The sequence below is a fragment of the Takifugu rubripes genome, chromosome 21 (assembly GCF_901000725.2).
Source record: "Takifugu rubripes chromosome 21, fTakRub1.2, whole genome shotgun sequence".
Lineage (NCBI taxonomy): Eukaryota > Metazoa > Chordata > Actinopteri > Tetraodontiformes > Tetraodontidae > Takifugu > Takifugu rubripes.
Window position 1 is genome coordinate 13,706,856 of NC_042305.1, and position 27,925 is coordinate 13,734,780.

The 27,925-nt window shown below is 47.5% G+C and overlaps 3 protein-coding genes across 5 annotated transcripts in view; 2 read left to right on the forward strand and 1 right to left on the reverse strand.

The window, feature by feature from the left end:
- Positions 1 to 240: 240 nt before the first annotated feature.
- gltpa (glycolipid transfer protein a) lies at positions 241 to 2,210 on the forward strand. The gene is made up of 5 exons (XM_003974983.2): positions 241 to 383; positions 1,082 to 1,140; positions 1,231 to 1,364; positions 1,436 to 1,586; positions 1,650 to 2,210. Exons 1-5 carry the CDS (start codon positions 281 to 283, stop codon positions 1,830 to 1,832), a joined length of 630 nt encoding a protein of 209 aa, XP_003975032.2. The 5' UTR covers positions 241 to 280; the 3' UTR covers positions 1,833 to 2,210.
- Positions 2,211 to 2,499: 289 nt separating this feature from the next.
- Positions 2,500 to 11,315, forward strand: trpv4 (transient receptor potential cation channel, subfamily V, member 4). The gene is made up of 17 exons (XM_003974984.3): positions 2,500 to 2,713; positions 3,622 to 3,703; positions 3,933 to 4,369; positions 4,916 to 5,091; positions 5,619 to 5,771; positions 6,037 to 6,177; positions 7,354 to 7,652; positions 7,740 to 7,919; positions 7,993 to 8,151; positions 8,245 to 8,337; positions 8,430 to 8,503; positions 8,765 to 8,930; positions 9,008 to 9,074; positions 9,155 to 9,459; positions 9,831 to 9,958; positions 10,053 to 10,174; positions 10,256 to 11,315. Exons 2-17 carry the CDS (start codon positions 3,695 to 3,697, stop codon positions 10,354 to 10,356), a joined length of 2,610 nt encoding a protein of 869 aa, XP_003975033.1. The 5' UTR covers positions 2,500 to 2,713; positions 3,622 to 3,694; the 3' UTR covers positions 10,357 to 11,315.
- Positions 11,316 to 16,880: 5,565 nt separating this feature from the next.
- The window catches only part of fam222aa (family with sequence similarity 222 member Aa), a 39,486-nt gene continuing 28,441 nt past the window's right edge, over positions 16,881 to 27,925 (reverse strand). For all 3 annotated transcript variants that reach the window (XM_003974912.3, XM_011615754.2, XM_029829497.1), the window contains exon 3: positions 16,881 to 20,178. In XM_003974912.3, the coding sequence (XP_003974961.1) occupies positions 18,731 to 20,178 (1,448 nt within the window). In that variant the 3' untranslated portion in view covers positions 16,881 to 18,730. The remainder of the gene's footprint in view (positions 20,179 to 27,925) is intronic.

Sequence of the window (27,925 nt, forward strand, 5' to 3'; positions counted from 1 at the left end):
TTAATACTAACATGGTAAAATATGACCAATAAAAAACCCAAAGTAACAAACTTAATAAATAAAAAGGAGCCACAGTAGCTTAATAAATACTTGAGTCTCTCGATATTTGGTGCTGAAGCTGGTGTGGGCACGTTTGCTCTGTCCACACACGTGTTTGGGTAGCCGTGTGTTCAGGGGTGGGGTAAGACGTGCACGGCTTCTCCTGGTGTCAGAGTAAGTTTGGAACAGAGGCTCTGCAGACTGAATCATTCCAGAGGTAAGACTGTGCACGGACCTCAGAATGGCTCTCTTAATGGAGCACCAGTTCAGACAGCTGCCTGCTGACAGGCAGGTGGAAACACGACCGTTTCTGGAGGCCGTGTCACACCTTCCCCCATTATTCGGTAAGTGAAGCCTCCAAAGCGTGACGTTATTTCAGTTACTCTGACGTGTGAAGTAATGAGGAAAGAAATCGCGAAGAAATAGGGAGCACCAACAGTGTAGGCTGTCAAAAGCAGGCTTTTGAATTCTTCAGTGTTCTACAGTCGCTCTATAAGAACAAGACATAAAGACACGGATATAGAACATGAAAATCCTCTATCAAGACCAAAAAACAACCGAGCACTGTTTGAAATAAACTTTTTGGGATTGCATTTCTCAATCAGACTGTTCTCAGTTGTTTAGCATGCATAATTTAGCCAGTCGGCCTGGATTTGAGGTTGTGAAAATTGATCAGAACGGTGTTGAGTTCCCTTTGCCCATTCACTGGTGCCATGGTGTTCCAGGGCATCATTGTGTGAACTCATTGTGTATTAATATCCCAAAGCTCCATTACTCAATTTGCCACGTGGAACCCTTTAGGTTTAATAAACGTCTGATATTGAAATACATCCAAAATGCACCTTTGTCCTACTCAAGATTTCACATTTTTTGTGGTTAAAACACATTTCTACAAACTGCTCCTGCTTTCATTGATGAAACTGGCCTAAAACAAGTCTAAGAGTAAATGTGTTTCTTTTAATAACAACACAAAGTCGCACACATTGTCCTGTTCACCTTTGGACGTTGGAGAGTCACCATCTCTGTGAATCTTCCTCCTCAGACTGTCTGGGCTCTACAATCTTTGCACCCGTAAAGGCAGACATGTCGGCTAACATCGCCGTACGTACACAAGCTGCATCTGTAACTTTGCATTCACACCTCTGAGATATACAACGATAAAATAAGGCATGCTGCCGTTTCACCTCACAGAAAATCAAGGTAGTTTATGACACAAACCCTGGACGGTTCAAGACGCTGCAGCAGATTCTGGAGGCAGAGAAGGAAATGCATGGGGACCAATGGCCCAAGGTTGGAGCTACGCTGGCTCTAATGTGGCTGAAAAGGTTTGACAAGGTTTGTTTGGTGTATTTATTACATCTAACCACCCTTAATTACCCCATTCTCTCCCCACCAGAGGTTTGAGATTTATTCAGGTCTTCCTCCAAAGCCTCGCCAATGGTGAAAAGGATGAGAGCAACCCCAACCTGATTCGAGTCAACATCAGCAAAGCCTACGAAGTGGCCCTGAAACGATACCACGGCTGGTTTGTTCAACAGTTCTTCAAGGTCAGTTCAGGGTTTCATCGTCACAGTTTGGACACGGCACCGATGTTTGTGTTTGCTCTTCAGGTGGCTCTTCTCAGCGCTCCTTACAAGGCTGATTTCCTGAGGGCCCTCTCCAAGGGTCGGGAGGTCAAGGAAGAGGACTGCTTGGAGAAAATCAGAAAATTCCTTATTAATTTCACCGCGACGGTTGACGCCACTTATGAGATATACGGCAAAATGAACGCCGACCTCGACTACAGAGCGTGAGGTTGCCATGCTCTCATCTGCTCAGGGTCGTCCTGCTGTTGACAGTCTGCAGAGTGGCACAGGTTGTCAAGGTCCTTTTCAGTGTTTTCTGACGTGACAGTGTGACTATAACCCACTCACACACTCACACACACACACACACACACACCCACACACACACACACACACACACACACACACACACACACACACACACACACACACACAGGTTCATTTGAACCATTTCTGCAGCAATTTCTTGTTTGGGGTTATTATCCATAAATTATTTACTTTTGTGGTTGCATACCTTGCATTAGTGTCACTTTATCTTTAACAGTTTGTCAATTGGATCATTTACCCTCAACAGTCCATCCAGTGATCAAGAATGTGTGTATGAGCAAAATAAACAGACATTAAAACAACTATGTTTCAGTCATATTCTTTTTTTTTTGTTATTGCAGCCACATACAATACTAAGGTACATTGACCATGTTACTGATTGTAAGGGAAATAGTAAAATCTTCAAATAGAAATCAAAAACTGTAATTTTATTTCATGTGGCTACAATATAAATAATTCTAACCACAGCGGTGGAGCTTGATGGTCTTTCACTGCCCTCCTCCGGTCGCCGTCGGTACTGCAGCTCACGCTTCCCCGTCCGCCCCACCTTTCTTTCAGGAAAGTTTTGGCGAGCGGTGACTTTGTCCCACCCATCGTCTCCTGAAAGCTTCTGTTGTTCTATTGGACCGTCTGAGCGGCACATGAAGCCGAATGTCATTTACCGAAAGCATTTTAAGCCACCCGGGAGTAATCCGAGAGAAAAACCATCTGAGGATCTGTTCCGACTGACTTTAGGTACAGGCTGTGAAAAAAGTTTTAAAACATAAATAACCTGGATCAAGGTGAGTAAAACTGCTTTTTTTTTTTTTAAAGTAACATGATTATCACAGTGGGGGTAAACTCTGCAGTTATTAGGATATTATGAGAGTCGTTTTCAGGTTCCCAATCCCTTTAATGTTCAAACAAAAGGCAAAATGTGATTTTATTAGACCTTTTCCGCTTCTCAACATCTTTTTCTCCTGTTCTGTAAAACATTTGACGGGGCCGTTACAAACACATAGTCGTTCTTTTTGACTCCACCATCCCAGAGGTTCCAGTAACTTCTGGGAATCGTCAGATTGACAGAACAGGAAGTCCCACATCTCCCAGAGGACATCGGTGTCCCTCACTTTTAACCTCCTGGAATACAGAAGCTGTTTTCTTGCATCAGTCTGGCGGATTTAACATGCGGCGTTGTCTCCTCTGGCTCCACGCTCACCAAGTTAATCCTTTCCTCCTGCTCTGTTTTAACAGTTTATCAAAGCCCTCTCTTTTGCTCCAGCCCATGACTGCTGAGGTGTAAAGGCATGATAATCCCAATTGTCAGACACGGTTGTGAGTCATACTGAGATTGCTGCTCCTGTGTTTGTGCTGCTCCGCGGCTGTTGATGAGCCGTCAGTGTCCTGATGGGAAGATGCTCCGTTTTTTTTTTGTCTGCGTGTGCAGAGATTTCAGCAGAAACTCTAAGCAGCACATGAGCTGTTAGTGCATGTGTGTGTGTGTGTGTGTGTGTGTGTGTGCAGACAGGTGGTGTGATTGTGCACAACATCCCCGTCTGACCAATGAGAGGCCAGATTCTGACTCCCTATTTCTGTTGGCATCAGTGTGGTCCCAGCGTTTCCATACGGTCACAGATGACAGAGCTCTCTCTGTATCAGTGTTTAAAGGAGGTTTGTAAAGAAGAAAACGGGTCTGATTTTGTTTCTACAGGACAAACACATGCGTCTGCCGCCATCCCAGCTTCCCCTGAAGAGGAATTTGACACGTCACTGTGATAAAAGGCATGAATGAGGTACAGAAGAGTCAGACTTGTAACTAAAGAGCTAATTTAGACTCACAATTTCCTGGGAAAATTGAGCTCTTTATTATTTAAATGATTTATTATCGTGCCCAGTTGATTAAACCTGACAGGGTCAGAGGTCAAGCTAATTATTTTGAAGTATTTTAAGCGCACCGCCAAGATTAAGCATCCAGCACGTGCTCCACTCCCATGTTTTGTGCTGGTGTTTTTTGCTTTCCAGCCTCGCTCTGGTCTCCTCAGGAGGAGCCACATCGCTGTGTCCAAAGCCGACACCCTCAGCTCCGACTGCAGCGGCCCAGCGGCGCACGCCAGCGCCAACAATGGTCGAACGGCTCAGGCTGAAGGCGACGCCGCGTTCCCGCTCTCTGAGCTCTCGCAGCTGTTTGAGAGCGAAGACGCGTCACCTTCAGCTCAGGGCGCCAGTCAGGAGCCGGCGCCGCCGGGCCAACCGCCCGACAGCAGGCAGAACCTGCGCATGAAGTTCCAGGGGGCCTTCAAGAAGGGTATATCCAACCCCATGGACCTCCTGGAATCCACCATCTATGAGTCCAATGTGGTTCCAGGACCAAAGAAAGCACCCATGGACTCTCTCTTTGACTACGGCACCTACAGGAACACCAGCAACCAGAAACGACGCAGGAAGAAGCTCCCGAGAGGGTGAGAAGGAGCTCCGCCGTCTCTGAGATACAATTTATGGCTGTTTTTTAATAAATAACGAAGGGTGTGTTTACAAAGAGTTTACAGTTTCAACAACACTGGAGGGACAAAAGGGCTGGTTCGGAAAAATGTGGTAAAAAGAGAAACCTGCCACTGTGTACACACACACACACACACACACACACACACCCTCATTCAGTGATGGAACAGAGTAACAGAGAACACCTTGTTGGTTGCTGCTGAAGCGGTTGCTGTAATGTTTAGGCTGCTGCCTCTCCTCACCGTCCTTCCCCCTGAAAAAAACGCTTTAATAACAATAACAGTTTTTATTTGGACAGAGTTTACTTAACATCACATTAAAGAAATCTTTTTTTTTTTCTTTTTTTTTTTAACTTTGCTCCTAGAATTCAGAATAAAAGTCTTTAAAGTCTCCCCAAAACAAAATTATTCTGGATTCGGACAAAACTAACAAGGATTGTGGGTTTACAAAAAAGCAATAATAGTGGCGTTCAAGTCAATGACATCATTTCCTGTGTGTCTGTCTAGTAAAACTGAAACATCCTGCGACGAGGGGCTGGCTGCTGATCCCCCGAAGGTCCTGAAGGTTTTTAACCGTTCGCTGCTCTTCGACTGCGTGTCGCGAGCAGACGCGGAGGCCCTGGAGGGCCTGCTGGAGTACCTGCAGAGCCAGGAGAAGAGGCTGACCGACGAGGACTTCAGAGGTGATCAGACTGGGACAGCACACGCCATCTTTATCAGAGGTCGCGGCTGACGTTGACCTCTGGTATTTCCCTGTTCCTCCCGCTCTGTTGTTCTTAGCTGGATGAGGAGGGAAGAGGCGGAGCGGCGTCAGGGTCTTTGTCCCCCTCCAGCCAGACACAAATAAAGCTTCTGAGATGTTTCTTGTCCTCCGTTTGACGCGGAGCAGAGAGAAATCACAGCAAACTGCAACCTCCTTCAGAGGCTCCATGCAGCCTTCAACTTTGATGCTTCCAACTCCAGAACTGTCCAGAACAATGATGGACACATCAGGAAGCCCCGTGAAACAACTGAAGCTGTATTTCATGTATAAATATTCACCTCTGCCGTCTAGTGTGGGGAGAAAAGGCCACATTCCAGTTCTACTCAGCAGCCGTTAACCTGCGTCCACCCAGCGTGTAGCTAAACCCATTTAGGTCTCCAACTCACCTAAACGAGTGTGCATTTTCTACTGATAGTTGTTTTTAACGGTGGTTTTTTCCTCTGCCAGAGCCATCCACGGGTAAAACGTGTCTGCCTAAAGCCTTGTTGAACCTCTACGGCGGTCAGAACGTCACCATCCCGCTGCTGGCGGACATCGCGGAGAAGACGGGGAACCTGAGGGAGTTCATCAATACGCCCTTCAGGGACGTCTACTATAGAGGTGTGTGGCCTTAACACACACCAACACAACAATCCCTTCGGTGGAGAAAGAAAGGAGGTGGCCGAGGCTCTAATGTGGTCCACAACAGTATTTATAGTATGAGTATATTTATAGTTTAAGTGTCTTTTTGAAAACATTTTTTGGAGGATGGTAGAATATCTGTTTAAACGATTTAGCTCTCATTTCATCACCTTTAATGCAGAAATATGCAGTTATAATAGGGGTTGCTTATACGGTAAAGGAGGGTTTTCACTGTCTTCTTCAGGCCAGACGGCGCTGCACATCGCTATAGAGCGGCGCTGTAAGCCGTACGTGGAGCTGCTGGTGGAGAAGGGAGCCGACGTTCACGCCCAGGCGAGGGGGCGCTTCTTCCAGCCCAGAGACGAAGGGGGCTACTTTTACTTTGGTAAAGAGCTTCGGCCGCACACGGGTCAGGGCAGGGATCAAAGTCGAGTGTGTTTCTGTGAAATGTCTGTTGCCTAAAACCTGGTGATCACACAGGGAAAAGATTCTGGAACTCGGATGTTTTTTCTTCTCTATTTGCTACATAGGATGGTGATTATGTAGCGTCTCTGTGGACTTTTCCAGTCGCTCCATCAAAGGGTGCACCGGCTGTGACTCACACAGGAGGTGCTAATGCTGGTTTTTACATCAAACTGAAAATTGTTGGTTTCCATGAGAGAAGCGAACTAGAACTGTACTCCGCCCTTTCTGTTTGTAACGTGTCAGGTTTGACCTGGTAAGCCAGAACACTTCTGTGGCCCAAGACATGAAACCCTCCTCTACAAATGCACGACAAAGTGAACATTATGTCACGTCTACTGAAAGGTGTCGCTGTTGTTGGCGACCACAGAAAACCTCAGCAAGAACCGGAAACACTGCCCCCTGCTGGCATCCCGTGAAACAACAGATTCATAGCCTATGACCTTTCTGTTGGGCGTCTTAAGGAGCCTTTTAACCCTCTCAGTCTAACAATAATTGATAATTAATTGGAGTATTATTACTCAGAAGGACAGACTGTGAGCGCCTCACATCTGTCGGGGCCCGTCTTATTTTCCTCACAACCCAATTTTGGAAATTGTCTGTTTGATTATATTCATGCTTTTTACCCCTCACTCATCACAGAGGAGATGATTTCTATTTGCACTTTGCACGGCTGTCATTCCCAAATCCCAGCGTGTCCAGGCGCACTGTGAGTAATTTGCCGCGGAGCTTTGCACAGAGGTGAACAGGAACCTGGCAGAGCTGACGGCTAATGGGATTTAGACTCACGCTAACACTCTGCATGCACCCGTGCAAATCCGTGAAGAGGAGCGTTTCCATGCGAGGTGACAAAGTAATATGTCACCCATGGCAACGGCTCATTTTCAGCAGCTGCATTTGCACCCCCCCTCCCCCCCGCATACACCCTCCAACAACTGCTAATTGTGGTGGGGATTAAAGTCAAATCTTTGATCCGCGTTAGCATGCTTGGCAGAAACATACAAGACGTAGCAAGAGTTAATGAGCACTCCTGTTGATTTGCTTATTTTGAATCGTCCGCGTCCCTCTAATCCCCCCTCCTTCCTCGCCGTTTGCCCAGGTGAGCTCCCTCTTTCCCTGGCCGCATGCACCAACCAGCCTGACATTGTGCACTACCTGACCGAGAACCCGCACAAGAAGGCCGACCTGCGGCGGCAGGACTCACGTGGGAACACGGTGCTGCACGCCCTGGTGCACATCGCCGACAACACCAAGGACAACACACGTTTCCTCACAAAGATGTACGACCTGCTGCTCATCAAGAGCGCCAAGCTGTACCCAGACTGCAGCCTGGAGACGGTGCTCAACAACGACGGCATGTCACCCCTCATGATGGCCGCCAAGCTCGGCAAAATCGGGGTAGAGATCCTCGGGTGTCACTGTGATACGTATCCGTCGTCGCACGTTGGTACAGTCGATGTCAGAGGTCAATACTTGTCCTACCAGGTGTTCCAGCACATCATCCGACGTGAGATCAAGGACGAGGAAGCCCGCCACCTGTCCCGTAAGTTTAAGGACTGGGCTTATGGACCGGTGTACTCCTCTCTCTACGATCTGTCTTCGCTGGACACGTGCGGGGAGGAGCCGTCCGTGCTGGAAATCCTCGTCTACAACAGTCGGAACGAGGTGAACCCTTCGGGAGGGCGGTTGAAAACGAGGTGGTCGTCACTTTGGCTTGATTCGCTCCGTTTTCTGTCAGAACCGTCACGAGATGTTGGCGGTGGAACCCATCAACGAGCTGCTGAGGGCCAAGTGGCAAAAGTTTGCCGCCGTCACCTTTTACATCAGCGTGGTTTCCTACCTCATCACCATGATCATCTTCACCCTGGTGGCTTATTACCACCCGACGCAGGGAAAGGTGGGTGGTCCCGTTACCTGGTCAGTAATGTCAAAAGGCCCAAAATGTCATCAAACATTTGCTGACGGGTTGAAACTCTCGACACCCTTTCAGCCTCCGTACCCGTACACCACGTCCTCCGACTACCTGCGTATGGCAGGAGAGGTCATCACCTTGGCATCGGGGATCTTCTTCTTCCTCACTAATGTGAGTCACCTGATCGCCGGTGACTAATCTGTCTGAAGCGGCGCGCCGGTGTCTGCTAACGTTTGTCGCCACGCTTCTCCCTCTCTGTGCAGATTAAGGACGTCTTCTTGAAGAAATGCCCTGGGGTGAAGTCTTTATTTATTGACGGTTCCTTTCAGCTGCTCTAGTAAGTCCACCCCCCACCACCGCCACGTCTCGCTGTCTTTTACCCGAGGAAATATTTGCATCGTCTTAATTGAGTCCTCTAATTAATACCGCGACCCCAACCCTGGATGCGTTTTTTGGGTAGTTTACGTGTTTAATTAAGTCGGGGTTACACAGAGTGGAAATGCCAAGCGCCTCAGGGCGCCCTGTGGATTTAATCGTTAGCAGCGGGGCTGTAATATCCCTACAACCCCTCAACCATCACGTCTCCCCCGTCCTCTAGCTTCGTCTACTCTGTGCTGATCGTCATCAGCGCCGCTCTCTACCTGTCAGGCATCGAGGCCTACGTGTCTGTGATGGTGTTCGCGCTGGTCCTGGGCTGGATGAACACTCTCTACTTCACCAGAGGCCTGAAGCTGACGGGCACTTACAGCATCATGATACAGAAGGTCGGGTCATGACGGTCGGGGACGTAAGAATCACGAGTAATGAGGCTCCGTGTTGCTTATGGGTGCTTCTCTTTTAGATACTTTTCAAAGACCTTTTCAGGTTTCTGCTGGTGTACGTGCTCTTCATGATCGGATATGCTTCAGGTAGTTTACCACACCAATGTCTGAATGGGAAATCTAAAGCTCTCCACCAGACCTGAAGGTCCTCTTCCTGTGTCATGCAGCCCTGGTGTCCCTTTTGACGGTGTGTCCACCACCGGGCACCGAGTGCGACGGGGGCTGCCCCACCTACCCGAAGTGCAGGGACCCCGACACCTTCAGCACTTTCCTGCTGGATCTCTTCAAACTGACCATCGGGATGGGCGAGCTGGACATGATCCACAGCGCCCAGTATCCAGCCGTCTTCCTCATCCTCCTGGTCACCTACATCATCCTCACCTTTGTCCTGCTGCTGAACATGTTGATCGCTCTGATGGGGGAGACGGTGGGACAGGTTTCCAAGCAGAGCAAGAAGATCTGGAAGCTTCAGGTGAAGCACAGGAAACCAAATACGTCTAATGGTCGTATTTAGAGTAGAAGGAGGGTGTTCTTCTGAGGGTGATAATCTTCTGTGATTATCTTTGACTGTGCAGAAATATATTTTTTGTTGCACTCTTTAATGACTGCGCTTGAAACTGTCCTATTTTAGAAAGCTTTATTATACAGTAGCTAACCGTTAGCCACTGTTGCATTTCTATATTTCCTTTCCTTTCCTTTCCTTTCCTTTCCTTTCCTTTCCTTTCCTTTCCTTTCCTTTCCTTTCCTTTCCTTTCCTTTCCTTTCCTTTCCTTTCCTTTCCTTTCCTTTCCTTTCCTTTCCTTCCCAAAAACACCTGTAACCATGGAAGTTGTATTTGAACAGTGGGCAACAACCATCTTGGACATCGAGCGCTCTTTTCCTGTCTGCCTTCGCAAGTCCTTCCGGGCCGGGGAGATGGTGACAGTGGGGAAAAACTGTGACGGGACCCCCGATCGACGCTGGTGTTTCAGGTACTGAACACCAACACGTGGCTGTACACACACACACACAAACACACACATGTGCGCGACGCTCGTCTCGTCTGCGACTGGTTGTCTTCCTCAGGGTAGACGAGGTGAACTGGTGCCACTGGAACCAGAACCTGGCAATAATCAACGAGGACCCGGGCAAGAACGAGACCTGCCAGGCTACCGGGCTGCAGCAGGGCGTCAGAGCCTTGAGGAGAGGTGAGCGTCCAGCTGTCCCTCCCACTAATGTAGTGTCTCACACAGATGAAAGAAAAGCCTCTGCTTTTGACTCCCCTCCAGACCGCTGGTCCACGGTGGTCCCGCGGGCGCTGGAGCTGAGTAAGGGTCCTCACAATCGTGACCTGGCGATAGAGATGGAGCCGCTGACGCCCAGACACTGATGCCTGCAGACGTCTCACGCTGCCGCTCATCGATGCCACGAATCAAAATGACAGCAAGGGAACAATGGACGCCTCAAAAACACACTGAAAACACTAAACACAGGGAAATGATGACGGCGACACACTGAACTGGTGCTTTGATGCTTCCCTTTAGGAAAACAAATCACGCGTGTGTCTCCGCTTCAACGCTGGTCACTCAGGGATTTAAAAGAAGATGTACGAGCACGTCCAGCCTCCTTATAATGCTCCAGGAAACAGCAGCTGTCTACTAACCATCACAACCTAAAGTACCTTGTTATTGTAGCATTATTCCCAACAGAGAGTATGGAATAGAACCTTACTTTTTATATTTTAGAGGAAGATTGATTCAATGTTTTAAATATAGCGTAATATGTCCTCATTTGAGTGATCTGTAAGTATGTGTGCATAGATTGAGCAGCCAGCCGGTGCAGCTTTAGTTCGGACTGAAACAAAGCACGGGGACAATTTTTGATTGTGTTTTTCTGATACGAACACAGTGGCATTGTTCAGAACAAGATGGGCCTGATGAGCAGGTTACAGTTGTTAAGCAAATATGCAAATTGCACACAATAGCCCTCCGTGTTATGGTTTGTCTTTGCATTTGCAGACTTATTGTTCCTTTGCAGCTGGGGTATTTGCATAATCAACTCTCGGGCCTCGCCATTCTGCGCTTCCCCCTATTTGTGCCTTTTTTTTCCCATTACAATTGGCACTTTGCCTTTGACAGCATCTTGTTCGTGCATGACTCCAGCGCGTATGCGTGCACAATGGCACAAGTGCACGACTGGTTGGATTGAGAGCTCATAGGGCTGCGATTCAGTGCAGTTGATGGCCACAGGTCATTGTTTGCTTTTTACTTTGCTTTTATAAAGACACAGGTGCTGCTTTCCTTTTCCAAATGTTTGTAAAAAACAATAAAAACTGAATTCATTTCCGGATATTCTTCTCCTTCACACATAAAATATCAATTTTGACGAATCTTTGGGACCAATTAAAATGTAAAAGTCTCAATTCTTGGTTAATTTTGAAGTCTTACTCTTTGTCCTAGTTTGTAATTTCAATATTGAAATAGTCTTTATGGTATTTGCCGTAGAGCTTCATGCTTTTATAATATAAAATATTCTCAACTGTTTCTTACTTAGCATTAGTATTTGTTGTCTGTTTCTAAGATGAATGTTAGAATTGAATTTGTCAAAATGAATAATTATGACAAACCAGTTCCACCTTTATGTCAGGGTAGCTTCAGCTGCAGTTCCTCCTCTGACCTGCTGGTGGCTGCAGAGTTCTAAACACCCCTGACGTGTTGCCTGTAGAGATCCTGCTAACTGATCCTGTTGCTACTGTTGGGTTATTTTCAAATCAGATAAAGAGCTCATCACACAAGATGCCATTGAAGTAAAAGTATGACCTTGTTTGTCATCGACGGCAGGTCCCTCTGACTATCTCTAACAATCGCTGTAATTATGAGCTATTTATCTTCCCCATGAAACTACAAGCTGCCAACACTTGATCTGTGATCTGCTTCATTTCCGTTCATCCACGGTCACTGCACCTCGTGTTTTCAACCCCGGTTTTAAAGTCTTACAGACGCTCGCTCGCAGCAACAAGGGCCTCTGACCTCTCACCTCAACCTCCTGTCCTCCTCTTCCTCTTCCTCCGCCTCCTTCCTCTTCTTTTTCATGTCTCTGCGGCCAGCAGCACTGAAGGACACGGGGAATCTCTCGCCACCTCAGAGAAGAGGCTAATCCTCTTTGCCCCAACTTTAACTGGGCCTCTAATCCTCCAGGTTTATCTAAGCAGTGAGCACCTAGCGCTGCTGACAACTGGGCCTGCCCTCCTCCCCGCAGCCTGTTAAGTAGGGCAGGCCTCGGTCCTGCAAGTGTCACTGTCAGCAACTCTGGAACCGCACACTTGCACAGGAAGTGTGAGCTGTTAACAAAATGGCTTGCTTGCTTGCAGCGAGTGAGCTACAAATAAGCCTCCACAAACCCCGGTGACAGCCAAACAGGATCCTGTCACAACAGCTCTGGTTCTGTGCGGAAGCGAAAGTCGACACTCAGATGGAGGTCTGAAATAAAGCGACTGTCACCGGAATAACGGCGACGCAAACTGATTAGCTTTTGTCTGGATGGAGCCCAGCTGCTCGGGCTAAAGCAATCTCCGGGGTTGGGTCGAACCCGGGTCGCCTCGCTCCTCTGACTCCAAACGTTCCACAGCAGCTTTGAGCGAAACATTCATGGGCTGTTTGAGGTCCAGCAGGACGCCGTCCTGCATAAAATAACCATTTAACTCACGAGTAGCAGGCCGGCTCTGAACTCCGAGCCAATGTCCACGCAGCGATATATTTCACCGAGGTGCGGTATTTCTAAATGGAATGAGCAATTACTGCTGGCACCGGGGAGCCAGAGACATATTGGTCAGGTGACGTGTGAGATGACCTTTCAGTTCATCCGAGATGAAACGAGGCCGCTGAACCCGAAATGATTCAGGGTGTCTAAACTGACAGTCGAGGGCAGCGCCGCCCGGCCTGTGCAGGCATCTCTCTTGATTTATCACGAAATTGCCACGGACCCAATGTGCCGTGCAGGTGAATGAGTTTTGCTAATAAGAGAAGCATTTCTGCTCCACGGAGCTCTTTTTCTGTCCGAGTGAGCGCGCATGAAATCAGTGCGCAGGCCTGGCCGACCAGTACGCTCCGGTGGAGGCGGCTGCGCCTTATCTGATGGTTCGTTTTGGGTGGTGGTGGTGGTTTTGGGGGGTGGTTTTGGGATGGGGGGGGGTGACGGCAAATGAGAGAAATGAGGAAAAGGCATCTGAAATGGATTCTGCCCTTTAATCTACTCCCAAGACAACGCTGGCGAAATCCTGCAGACAAGTATTTAAGCATCGAAACAAGACGTTCGGTCATCAAATGCGCTCCACACGAATCAGAGCGTATTTTAAACAGGTACTGTGACTTCCAGGCTTAAGAGGAGGGCACTTCGGAAAGCGTTGATACAAAATTGCACATTAAAAGACTCTACTTGTGCTTCTGAGCACCTCCCCACATCGGGGAAATTGTCAATCAACCCCTCATTAAGAAGGAGCGCCGTTTCCTTTTACTGTGTTTGGTGACTGATCGCCAAAGGCGCCGCTTCCCCGAGCGACCCGAGGGCCTCGTGCTCCACATGCTGCCGAGAGGTGAAAAAGGTCAAGTGAACAACAGGATTGCAGGAGGGCAGCATATGGTGGTGATGTGCAAAGTGAATCCTAAGACTAATATGCTTACCTTCATTACAGCAAAGGATCGTCAAGTCTTCAAAATTATTCAACAAGACGTTTGCAGGATGCTGAAAAAGCTGCTGTAACAAAAGCAACAAGTCATGTCCTTTATTTACTTCTGCCAAACAATGATACATAAAAGAGAATTTGTCAAATGAAAATCAAACATGTTAAATAAAATAAGGATATTTCTTTCTTTCTTTTTTTGTCCTGAGATTGACAAAAAGCAGAGGAAAAGACAAAATATCTACTGTGACGGGCGGGGGACAGTGGCAGTTCCAGCAAATTGTAGATGATGGTTGTGGGCGATTAGAAGGAGATTGCAGATCCAGGGGGTAGAAGGTAAGCAATCACCAGGATGCTTGGCTGTAGGCACGTTCAAAAGTTTAAAAAACCCACAACTAAAGGATTTTACAGCTTCTTTTCCCTTGAAATATTCACAGTTCTTCTCCTGAAATCTAAGACTTGTATATTGTCTTTAAAAAAAAAGAAAAAGCCAGGTATACTTTACATTTTTTTCATCCTGAGGAGCCCAAACCATTTTTATTTTAAACCTAAATACATCGCTGCGGAGAGAACAATAAGAGAGACGCTTTAGAGATTCCTCATTTCCATATATATGATTTTCTCAAGGTTGCGGCTCCCCCAGACTTTGGCAGCATCGGCATTTGAGATCATTCGGGGGAGAACAAAAATAAATAAATAAATAAGGAAAGCAGCCCTTTTTGTCCACAGGAACATTCTGAGAGCCACACAGTCAAGCGAAGGAGGAAGGAAAAGAAAAAGCAAAATCCCCAGACTTTTGTGGTAAAATGGGCCAACAAAATAATATCTCCATCAGAGAGCGCAGACGGAGATTTGGAGGCTTTGCCGGCGATCCTGTGCGCTACACTTGTGCATGAGGACGCAGAAGCGAAGAGGTTCACGCTTGAACGCGGCTCCCCGGTGACATTGTGCAAACCGCTGCAAGGCCGAGGGGACGACTACACGAGCCCCCTCCCGACCTTCCCTGTTATTGATTAAAGTATCTTCTTGCTAGGTGGGAGCCAAACGGAGATGAGGAGCTGCGCCGCTTCATCTCGCGCAGACGTTAAGGAGCGATGCTGGGAGGGGCTCCTGGATGGAAGCCCCCGGGGGCCCAAGGGCAGCCAGGGGACACGACTGAGGTTGACCAAAGCATTGTGCAGGAGGCATCAGCCCCCTCCAAACCCCTCCCTTCCTCCCCATCCCACCCACCTCCTCCGTCCCACCCGTCACCCGCTGTCATCTGTATGTTAGGGAAGTGGAGCCAAGACTCTACAGAGCGAGCAGCTGCCTTTATTTTCTCTCTCCCTCCCCAGCCTCCTGTCCTCTCTGCTGGGGGAGTGAAAGAGCTGACCCCGCTCTGCCCGCTCCCTTTCAGCCTCACCAGTATTTAAGGTGCATAATATGCCACCAGACTTCGCACCAGACTTATTGGGATTTTCCAGGGTTGGTTTTTTCCCCCCAACCTACACTCCAGACGTTGTGGTGAACGCGTCAATGCTGCCAGTCAGTCTCCAGGCACAGTCGTGCACTGATGCCTGGATGGTGCAACGCTATAATTTCCTCGGCAACGTAACTTGAAACATTTTTTCCCGAGCCTTGAAAAATTCCAAATCAAGGCCTCATTTGCTATAATTTAGCAAATTGAGGCACAATAAGTCTTTCAACAGGGAGTGTGATTTCCTCAGAGCTCCGATTTGAATATGAGGCCACGCAGCGAAAGAGGGGAGGATGAAATCGGCACCAGGAACATGGCAATTATCCTGATTACTGATGCTTCCAGGCTTCTCTGACCCCAAAACCCTCCCTGTATCTGTTTCCCTCTTTCTGTCCTTTAGTGAGGTCTGTCACTTTGTGCAGGGCCTCCTCGCCCGGGTGGGGAGCAGCCATGTATAATCCAACAAACCCCCTCGGTCAAACGCGGCCCGGCTTTTAGAGCAGGGCCTGAACCCAGGCATCACAGCGCGGTGCCGAGGCCCTCCGGGACACCGTGAAGGTTGCGATTTAGTGCCCCCCCTCCCCTCCAAATGTCCTCCTCTCCAACGCCATTCAGCCAGTGCGAAGCTCCGGTTGGTTTAAGTAGCGCTGAACCCCGCTGGCCTTGGTCAGGGGGAGGGTGGGCTCGGATAATGACGTGCCATATGCCGCTCTGCCTCTGCGGCTGAGTGAGTCGCGCACGGATCAGCTCAGGCACAAATCTACTTGAAATTTAATTCTATTATCCCAATATGAGCCGACCGTCCAGCGTCCAAATCGGGACCTGCATTGGGTCGGAGTGGCGGGGCTGAGATGCGTCCCATCAATAGAAGGTCATTAATGTGTGTAGAGGACTAAGGGACAGACAGCTGGGAGCCAGTGGAGTAAACATGGAGCCACACAGCAACGATAGCAAACAGCTAAATAAAACCTTCTACTGAATATAACAAAGTATGAGCCAAATGTTTAATTTAATGTCACCATGTTCTTGTGGTATTGAGTCCACTAGGAAATCCCTTGCTACTTGGAAAGGGGTTTATTTCAACCCTTTGAGTGAATGAATACCCTTAGTGCAGCGTCCAGCATTCAGGCGTCACCCAATATTCCCATTAGCAGATAGGCCTGGTGCCTCAGACTTCCACTGGTGGGAAAGGCCTGACACCAGAAACCCTCGCTGCCTCAAGTGCCTCCTCTTCAATCCAACGTCATGTGACAGGGTTTAATGCTTGGATGCAGAAGCCAAACTGAGGGGATTTGGAGACGGGATGTATCTGTAAATCTGTCAAAATATTTCTACAAGACGGAAAAATATGCTGGAAACACACTGTGGCTGGGGTATTAGGCTGTTGAAACAACATGAAAAATTTCTCGCTGGAATGTTAAGGAGGCTTACTGTGCAAATTTAAGCCATAGGGCTCGGAGTCTTTGTCAGCCTTTCAAACAGAACTGCGTCTACAAACACCATTAGCAAAGAATTTAAGGCTCAGTTAAGATTAAGCAAGGGTTATCTGGAGCTAAAAAAAAATACAGGCCTGTTTAAGGTTCACAATACAAACCATCAAAGTAAGTATCTTTAAATTTACCACCGTATCAAGGAAGAAACCAATAAAGTCCATCCGGGAAACGCCGACAGATCTCAGCAGCAGAGTTTGAATAAAAAGATCTACATCGCACGTTTTCCCCAACAATAATAACATTTAAAATAACGACAGAGGTCAGAGCCAGGGTGTGGCCTCCCAATGTAGTCTTAAAGAAATTTATTTTACACCTCAAAAAAAAAAAAACAGGAAAAAAAGAGATAAGAATGGGGGGTTGGTGTACACAGGGAATGTATTGACAACTGTAGTTTACATTTTTTTGGTGTAAGCTCAGAGAAAAATGTTAATACAGTCATAATAATTGCACTTCATAAATCTAGACTGATGTCGGTGTCTCCCCACAACTGCGTCGCCCTGGCAACTCAACTGGATTTATTGTTTGAAATTTGACGGACAGAAGAAATTTAAGACCAACGGACCGCTTGCGCTGATGCAGTTTTTCACTTGAGTCCCACAAGGCAATAAAACATTGCAGTAATTTAAGTGCAGTACATTCAAGGGAATCTCTCAGTCTTAATAAATATTTCACTGCTCTGAATCTACGTAGGCTTAATGCACCCCAGCCTGGAGGGGGGAGGGCGGACAGGGTGTGATTGTTTCCGTTTTGTTTCTATCCGCGAGACGAAAAGGTACCCCAAACCAAAATGTCCATTTGTTCCCATCTGTGACCAAATGCCCGATAGAGGAAAAGCACTGCGACTACAGGAGTCACGTGACCTCGCCTTCACACCTACGCAGATAACGCAAAGCCTCCGACAAAGGGAGCGATTTGCGGGAGGTTAATTCCATTGTACGTTACTGAAATATGACATTTATGAGACTGGCAATTCAGTTTTCAGCTTTGAATCCTTGTTATGGTACAATTGAAAGAAATACACACAAAAAAGTCTGAGGATTTTGGAAAGAAAAAAAAAGAAAAGCAAAATATAACGCACGCACACCCATGCACTCGCAGAGACAGGTTACCGCCCCATCACATTCTTCATGGTAACATTTCTTGTATTTTTTGCAACTTTTTCTTTTTTAAATAAGTATTTCAAGGTTGACTGTAGACTCCAGTGTTGGTTAGGAAAAACAAGAGCTTTCCGACCAGGTTCTCACAGAACCAAAGCAGCGACTATGTCTCACACCAGGACATAAGAAACTGCACATCCGCTTGAGGAGGAATTGTTAAATCATAACAACAAAGGAGGAGGAAAAAAGAACATTAAAAAAGCATTTGAGACACTTTTCCCCATAGCAGCCGATGCATAAAATATACCTACAAATATATAAAACAACAAAAAATAGGTTCAAGTTTTCAAGTTTCTTAAATATATCATATCCAAACTACCCAATTCCAAACTTCAAAGTTAACAAGATTCAAGCAGTGCAATTTATGTATCAATTATAACAGCAATAAGAACTAATATTGTACTATACTTTTTGATTTAGACTTATCCTTGTGCATACCCACCCAAGTATTGTTTATGTGTTATTCTCCTATGTGTATCTGTGTGTTTAGGTATGTGTACCATCATAGAGATTTGGATTTCTGACGCAGCCCCAAACTTTGGCCATTTTAAGACAATTTCAGTGATTACCTACACAGTAGCTCCAGCCAAGGAATACAGGAGGGGTAGAAGAGTGGGGTATGCACGTCATATCAACTCATGATTCTTGTGATTTTCAGGCAAGTAAAACGACAAATGAAGGAAAAAAAAAAAAAAATCAAAATTCCTATTGGCAAACCACACAATGGACTATCTGGAGAATCTTGAAATCCCTTTTTCTCTCCCACTGGCAGGCGCTGCTGCTGCTTCAGGATTCCCACAGCCGGCCAGCCTTACCACCACGTCTAGGGTCACACAGCACAACTGCATCTTGTCAGGCTCCCACGCTAGTTAAAGCAACACCACGCTCAAGCACCTGTACCCAGAAGAAAACAACAAAACTAACCAACTCAGTTCCTTTGATTCTCCCTCGCAACCTTCCGTTCCATTCCTCTGCCACCTCTATCTGTAAACAGGGAGGCGGATGTGTGCATGCTGGTGGTCGAGCAGACGTGGCACAGACACAGTCTCGTAGCCTTTGCCGAGCATCTGTTCCTTGATGCAGGGCGGGTGGATGTCGTTGATCAGGTACTCCAGAGACTGCAAACTGCTGCTCAAGACTGACGTGTTGCACAGGCTTTTGCTGGGCAGGCTGCAGCACAAACCGCCGCCGCTGTCGATTGCGGGATGATGGTGGTGGTGATGGAAGTGGTGGTTATGGGGGTAGCCCATCTCTCTGTGCCCTGTGGCTGGGCCCCCCGTGGAAGTCCCCAGAAGCTCGTGGGGGTTGTAGCAGTCACTGTCTGGCGTCACCAGCACACTATTCCACGGTGGGGCGAAATACTGACCCACTGAGAAATTCCCGTGCATGCCCACACAGTTCAAAGGTGAAGAACTGACTTTCTCCAGTCCTCCTCCACTCACTGTCAGGTGGTAGGGTCTGGAGGAAGAGGAGGACATTTGGGTCGCCATAATCCCGCTGCCCTGGACACAGGTTTCAGGAGACTTGCTGATGGCACCCCCGCCTCCGCTGCCTCCACTATACATGCGGAGCACAGCCTGTTGGTGCTGCTGCTGCTGTTGCTGTTGCTTCTGCCAAAGGATATAGTCCATGCCATCAGCATACACACCGTTCTTCATAGCCTCTGTGTGTTGTGTCGGCAGCCCCGGGCCTGTGTACACCATATTAGCCTGGGGACCCACTCCTACCACATAGCCTCCAGTGGAGGAGCTTGAAGACAGCCCCATGACTGTTGTTCCCTGCTTGGAGGGACTGGAATTTGTGGTTGCTGTAGCGGCCCCTTGGCACACCTGCTGCAGAGCCTGGGCCTGGCAATGCTGGTTGATCTGGTAGATGATGCTCTGGATGGAGGGGAGGTTGGACTGTGCAGGCAGGGCTACGCCTCGGCCCCCTGTAACAGGAATCACTGAGCCAGCTACAGTGACATTTGGGGGAACTGACAGCCCGGAGCCTTCTGGAGGCTTCGATGGCCCAGTGTGGTATACCATTTGGCCATGGCCACTGGCTAAAGTGCTACTACTGTGGGGTGGGTATGGGGCAACAGCTATGTGGGCTGGAGAGAGCTTAGTCCGTCTCCCTTCTGAATTTTTAAGAACACCTTTTGTAGATGCAAAAGTGGATGTTGATGAAGAGGATGATGATGAGGAGGTTTTGACAATAGCGAGCAGGCCATGGTAACCCCCTGTATGTAGATGTGGGTAGGGACTATAGCGTTGCCCTGTGGTGTCATATCCATTCACCGTCCTGTTAAGGTGCTTGTGCTGGGGAACCCTGATGTTGGTGGGGAAGATCTTAATGGAAAGAGGGCTGTTGGCCGTCTTCTGAGCATAGGCATCGAGTTCTGCTGCTGTGGGGTAGCGTGGGGAATGTGTAGGAACCACCAGATCACCTGCAAGACAGACAGAGAGAAAGTATAAGAAACAGAAAGAGTGTAGAAAGAGCAGCGGACCAGACGTTTGATTAGCAGAAATATCGGCGCCAAGAGCAATGACAGCCTCAAAGCCAACCAATCAATTGCAATAACCACTGCCCAGCTGTAACAGTAAGAGCATCACAGTGGCTATCAAAGCAGACTTAAAAATGTCAATAATCAGCCAGAGATGGTGGTTGAACTCCTCGGTATGCAGCAGAAATGCACCTGACGGACCCAAAAAGCAGCCTGTCACATTCATTTGTGTTTCCTCGCCTGTCATCTTGATTTAAAAGGCATTCTCCAATCTTATTTTCACATCCTCCTGTGGAAGTTCATCCCTAGATGAATGGATCTTTTTAAAAACTCATTCTGTCAAAGCCCGGTACCTTAGGCGCTGTTAAACCAGTTCATTGCGAAATTAATTCGGACCCTCTTTAGTATTGAATTGGGTTAGCGTTGGATACCAGGCAAGGAGGGACGGCGGGGAGGAGATAAAGGCTTGTTTAATTGAGGTGGCACATTTGAGATTTATAAGTGGTATCACTTACTAGGTCTTACCCTTGAACACAGAATTTCCACATTTATTCAGTCCAGGAGTGTGTGAAGAGGCCCTGTTAAAAAGCCCAATTAAACATCTGTGGGGAATTACTAGCCAGGTTAAGGTCGACTATGTCAGAATAGAGCCAATTGGGGAATGTTGAAGTGCAGCTTTTTGCAAGCCTGATCTAGGGTACGTCTGATGCTCTTGCTAGCCTGCAAGATTGTGTTTTGGTTACATTTTACATTTATAGGCTAATAAATCGCAGAGCGGACATAATGCAGATAACCATCACAAACACAAATGTCCCCATTCTAACTACTACATGAAAACAATCCAATCTGAAAATGGAATTCAACGTTGAATGTTGCGAGCGAAACTGCTGCAATGGCCTCCGCTCAATGAGCCAAGACTTGGCTATTGTGAACCGAGGTGGCAAACAGGAAAATGGCAATTTAAACAAAAAAAAACCACCCTGTGTCATTGTTTTGGGGCTGGGCAGAGGTGAGAGACTGCGACGGGATTGGATTTAAACACCATTATTCAGGCAATTTCATGGCTACTTAGCTCGGTGTAACAAAAAGGGTGGGGGCCAGGAAAAAGAACTCAATTTACAAGCAATATATCGGCTGCCGCAAATGACTTGCAACCCCTAAAATTGGCGTTTTAATGCTAAAGTTAACAAAACATGCGAAAATTAACTGCCATAACTGTGCTGTCAGCAAATGTCCGGAAGACCTGAGGGGTCTGCTGGGTGCAGGCGTTGAGTAGGACTCACTTCATTTCCTCGACGATGCAAAAATCATTTTAAAGAGACTCCACAGCCAAGTAGCCACAATTCTCATTTCTTGGCTCCCGTTGCAGATAGCACAGAGTTCATTTCAACAACCCTGTGGGTCTCCAACTGTGAAAATGATTAAATCTACAAGATCCATAACATAAGAGAAATACATTGGGAATTTAACAGCAGGGGGCCAGAGTATGAATATTGCAGTCCAGATTTAGGGCACAGTCTATTCCAGTCACTTAGGTTCATCCTGCAGACACTCTCTAAATCTGAAACACTACACTTCAAATGATGATTTAAATTTGTAAAAATATCCCGTCTTAAATAACTGGGTTTTAATTATAGTGGGGGAACCTGGTGCCATGCTAATGGGCGGGGCTGAGTGCGTCGGGGCAGCCTATCTCAGATCTAACCCGCCTTGCTGAAGCAAAGCCCTGCTTCCCTGGTGACAGTCAGGCCATTTGCTTTGATGTTCTGACGTGCCGAGGAAAACTGACAGAAGACTTATTTCATTTGCTCCGAAGAGAAAAACATGCTCATTTCAAAGCGAGCTGCTGATCCACATGCAAATGGAATGGTTACAATTTTTTCTGATCTTCTTTACATGAGGGTGAAGAGAAGAAAAAAAAAACCTGTCTTTGATCATCACATCAATTCTAAATGAGCAGAGATACTTGGCTTACAGGCATATGAAGGGCCCTTGCCCTACCACCCCTGCAGGCCCGCGCCTGCAATATGCCCATCAGTCTACCTAATTACTGCCACATGAGGAGGGGAAAAAACAACCAAGAAATTAATTAAAGGGTGGGTGATTCTACTCCTTCTCACTGACTGGGTCCATATTTTCCATGCTTTGGCCTGCATCTCTTAAGAAAAACTCTCTCTGTGCAGCTTTTCCCTGCTTGGCCCTTGTTTGTCAATAGAAAGAGCCTTTGGCACGCCAACCTGGCATCAAAGGGCTTCACACTTCACAGGCCACAGGGATTAGAGGCCTTTCAGGCCTACAAACCCATCTCAGCCCCACAAAGGCTTCCGGTTATTAGAACCCACCGGCATAAAGGAAAGAGAGGAATTGGAGGCAAATGAGCATCTGGATGCTTCTGATTTCTGCATCCTCTTAAAAAAAGTTCCATGGTTTGAATTTTATAGCAAAGTTGATTAGGGCGAGTGTGGCCACAGTCGGAGGTGTGGTTTCACTCGGTTACTCCGCTACACACACAGTCCCCACATCGCATCTCTCTCCTCTGGAGCAGTAAGTCTCTTAGTGAGGACATAAAGGTTAACAGAGAGAGTCTCTTTTAAGCCTGGTGCTCTGTGTCTTATTGGTTTAGGCTGCAGTGAACACAGAGAAGCAGCATACAGATGGTGCCGGCTGATAAACACAGCCCAGACTGCCGCTTTTGTGCGAGTCCTCACCTCTTCGTGAGGTGGGGGGGGGGCTTCCTGCACCTGCATATAGTCTCCAGCCTGGTCGTGCGTGAAAACCTAATACACAATATGAGGAAACAAAAACAAAAACACGCACACGAACGTGCATCTGGAGCTGTGAGACTCATTTGCCATCATCAGAGCATGTTGTTATTCTCTGCTCAGCACTCTCATGAAATGTAGGGCAGGGACAACAACAGGTGCCTGCACAGGCGACAGCCTGCAATGCCTCCTGGGCTAAATGCTTCACACTCACTTCATTTCAACATGCAACAGCCTTGTAAGGATTAATTATTTCCCCTGGGATGGAAGAATGTGCCTTTTTCCCTTCCTAAGCACAGGAGGGTTGTGTGCACTCCCAAGCACATGAAAGAAATTACAGAAAATGGAAAGGAAAGCAGAGGCTAGCCTTTAAAGATTATATATATATATATATATAAACAGTAGCAAAAAAGGAAAAGTTCATAGGACGGAACGTAAACAAACCAACCGTGTAACTGAGCCGCATTGGAACAGAGATAAAAGCTCAGGCAAACAGATGCATTAGCGCTGAGAGATCACGCGCCAGGGAGCGGAGATGGCAGGGAGGCAATTAATGGGCTGACCTTCGTCCTTAATCACCCAGTGCCTGGCACACAATGCCCATGTGTCAGAGCAGCACATCTCTAAATGCCACCCCTCATTAGCACAAGGCACACAGTGAGGGGAGCTATCTGCGCGGAGTTATACTCTCCAGCGGTCAAAAAGAGATAGCGAGGCTTTCGATAGCAGCGGCAGACTGAGCCGCACTAGGCCAAGATATGATCTTGAAAATCCCATTTCACTGGGAGGATGGGCACTCTCTTTTCTCTCCATTTTTGATTGGCATGAAACTCCCCAAGCGCAACGTCCTTGGTGTACCCCGTGCTGTCGCTGTGATTGCATGTGCGTTTCTGCGTATTATGCACGCGCGTGTGTAGCTGTGTGAGTTTGGTAAAGGGGGTGCCCGATTCTGAACACTCAATTAACACTCCTTTAATTAGCCAGCAGTGCATTTTGAATTCTGATGAACTAATTTTCTTGGTGTGAGAGTGGAGGTGGAAGAGAGGTGGCGGTGGCGGCGTCAGGGTGGTAAAGATGAGGTCCACTGGGTACAAAACAGCAATAAAGAGGGAACTGGTTAGATTAGACTGTAAAAAATCCATTAAATTCTGTGCACTTCTTCCAAGTGAGAGGTCAAATTGTGTTGATCACAAGAAGCAAAGGCAGCCAGAGCGAGTATGAGAGCAGGGAGTTAGGTGAGGCGCGGTGGAGGAGGGTGGGGTGTTGGGGGAGTGATGAAAAAGGGAGAGGAGATAGGGAGTCAGAGGCTGTGCGAGTGTGCACCAACCACATCCAGAGGACCATGCGAACGCTTTGCATTTTAATTAGAGGTTTAAATGAACAAGAAGAGAAAAAAGGTCTGAGAACTACCTGAAATGTTCCAGGCTGCTACTGTTCTGAAATTACGAACAGGTTCTGGAAGTCTTATTAGTTAAAAAAGCCCCCCCCATACATCAAAAAGCTCTTGGCATGGGCTCCCTTGCACCAGGCTGCATCCCAATTTACCATTTCCCACACACTTTGATCTCCTCTGACCGCATCCCCCGGTGAGCTGAGGGGGGAAAACGTGTGCTTAAAGAACTGCAATTAAATTTCCACTGAAGAATGAGTGCACTTTAGTCAGACAAACAGAGCCTTGGATGAAGTTACATCGGGGAGATAACAGGAGCAGAAAGACAACCAGGGAGATGAATGGAAACAATTTTGGGAGCTTTCATTTTGTCCATCGTTACTCTAACAAAACAATCGATTTGTTCCACCCTAATGGACCCCTGACCCTTATTATACTGAAGTCCCAATCGGCAGCTAATGCAAGTTACAGTCCACCGTCTTGATGTTTGACCTCTCACATGCGTGGCGCTCTGGAAAGGGCAGACTGAGCAGCATTGTTCCCTGGACAAGCCCTTGACCTGCAGCCTTACAGCAGATAGGATCAGAAACGACGCCATCGTCTCCTGTGTTAGCATCTGCATGGCGGCGGGCTGGCGAGAACGAGCCGAAGGCAGCTCTGCATCCTGAACAATACCTGCCTTGTGCTAATGGAAGTGTCATCTGGCACAAGGCTGATTAGTCAGCGATTACAGTCAGGCCTCAATTGCCGTGACAACTGCTGCAAACACAATGGGCCCTGATAGAGCCAGCTGTTTGGTCCTCTGCAATTAACCCTGCATCCCACTCGTCTCCGGCAGTGCGCTGCCTCTAATTGACTATCGGCCGCACAAAGCGGGAGCTCTCGGCACTACCCCCTGGACACAGCCCCCCCCCCACCCCGTGCAGAGGTAGAGATGATAATAATAGAGGCATCCTGTGGACAGGTCCGCCAGTCAATCAAAGCCCCAGTGCCCCACAGGAGCTTCCTGAGGAGAGAGGGAGCAGAGGAAGCAGATGTGTAAGCCAGCGATCAACAGGGTAGAGCAGCCTTGCAGGGGGGGAAGACATGTTGAATATGCCCTCAACCAGAGCACTAATCAATTCAAGTGCCTGTTAGGAGAACAGCAACCCTGCTGCTTCCTTGATATCTGAAAAGCCATTTTTAGGAACACTCATCTCCCTCCGTTCACCTCAAGGTTGATTTATCTTTGCAACATAGTGGGAGAGCAAGAGAGAGAGAAATCAAGGCAATTATTTGTTAGGCCTCGGCTATCTATAATTGCACAGATAAAAATCAAACCACCATGATTTCTCAGAAGATTGAACTGTGCGAATTCATGACTGCTTCTGTCATCACAATCATCAAACAAGCGTGCGCTGGAAGACACTGGAAAGAACACGTATTCTCCTTCAGCAAACCTCCAAACTGCTCACATTAACTTTTCTAAAAGTCGGCCTGTTCTATTTTATTTTGCCTCCCTTTTAGAATTGGTGGATCCAAGCAGATCATTGTTCAGATTCCCGACCACCAAACTGCCGCTGTGCACTGGGTTTCCAACCTGCCAACATACATCCCGAACAGCTGAGCGATCCACATCCGGTTCTGGCGCGGGTTTGCTGAGATTGCACAATGTTGAAAATCCATTCAAATTGTTAAAATGGATAGCCAGAAGTCTAATCTTTCATTTGATTAAACCTAATCTCGTCTAAGATTTAATCTAGTTCCTCCTCAAGCAGATTGAAAACACCAAAACAAGGAGCCAAGCTGCGCCTCCTTAAACATTCCACTGCGAGACGGTGAAGAGGCGGCGCCGAGGGCAACAGAGGATGCTCAGCTGTGCATTTGATGGTCCAGATAAAAACTCGGGGATGAAAACTTTTTGTCTGCACGTCCTCATCATGTGTGGAATCTCACGTTCTTGCTTGGAGGGCAGCACCGTTTATGTTTGAAGAGGCCCCTCTGAGCCCTTTTCTGGCTCCTTCAGCCACCCTGCTGAGCCACTACTGTGGGAACAATTCCACTGGTACACTGCTCCCACTGGTTACACAAGAAATTAGCAAACGCAAGCCAATAATTTGTTGCTGTTATGTGTTTATGGTGAGTACTTTGGTGCGACACGCTGCCCTCAAATCAGTGGATGCCAGGGTGGCGAAGGACTCCTTCCACAACAGATGTTTGTCCAAATCCTGAGCTGATTAAATTTCTCCACTTTAACTTGAGGCTGTGCAATCACAAAATCAAATCCGAATTTGGTTTGCCCACAAAAAAATGAATTATTGCATCAACAAGACACTGCCATGTTTACATTTTGCTACACTTTATATCTTCTTTTTACTGGTTCCCTCATGAAAATTAATTAGCCTGTTGCTGTTACGACTGTTGCCGTTATAATGTAGCCTTTACAGGATGCAGAGCCAGGTGCTGAGGCTCCTGTGCACATCATCGTGCAACACTTATTTTAAGCATTTCGGTTGCCAGTGAAACCCGATGTCCTTTCGTTTTATTAGCTCCAACATCGATAATGATGAAATGTCAAAATGAGGAACTCTGAATAGCATCGATTAAACACAATTTCTGTTGCATTCCTGTGAAAACACAAGCTGAATAAGACAAATGCGAGGGCTGGAACTCCCTCTCCCTGCACTGAAATTACCCCTGATCTTCCCTCTTTTTCATCCTCTGCACCTCCTCCCCACATCGCTCTGTCTCCTCTTCTCCTTCATCTGTCTCTCCAGCCTCCCTCTCCGTCTCCTCCCTCTCCTCCTCTCAGTAAGTGAGTTTCATCTGGGGCGCTTGCAGGGCGAAATCACCTCAGGGCGAACACTTTATTATCTGTAGTCAAAGCGTCACCACAAATACCATTCTACACACACAAGTGTCACTTTCCATTTGTCTGCACTCTGGCTGCATTAGCGCAGCCTCGCCGGCCCACAGCCTCGTCTCAATCGCGGCCGACAGAGGAAAACGAACAGCGTGGGAAAGCACTTGTCCTGCATTCTTGCCCCATTAACACCGCTGGCACCACCGCAGCACATCTACCGCCTCTCTCTGGAATTAAAAACATCATTATCACCACGAAGCTGGGCAAAACACAAAGAAAGTGGAAAGATGAGGATATTTACGGGGACACCTGATAGACTTTGCATCTCTGCCTGGCATGTAAGGTATGAAGAACATGAGGCGCATAAGATCACCCTGTCTAAGATCTCATCTATGTCGGCTGCTGATGGTCGTGCTGGCTGTCCTGTATAAACACCGGTTGGTGGCTGATGACCTCCTTTATATCCTCACCACAAAGGAATGCATGGCAGCCACAGCCATGTCAAGCTTTTTGTCAGACGCCTGTGCGTCAAACAAACACAAAAAAACTGGGGCAACGTGCATAACTCGGACTTTGCGCTGCCTCGCATAAACAAAAAAGGACAGATTTGATGTTTGTTCCCATGACGCAAAAAGCATTGCAACAGAAAACCAGCAACCTGAATTTTGCACACTGTTGACACAGCTGCGACCTCAT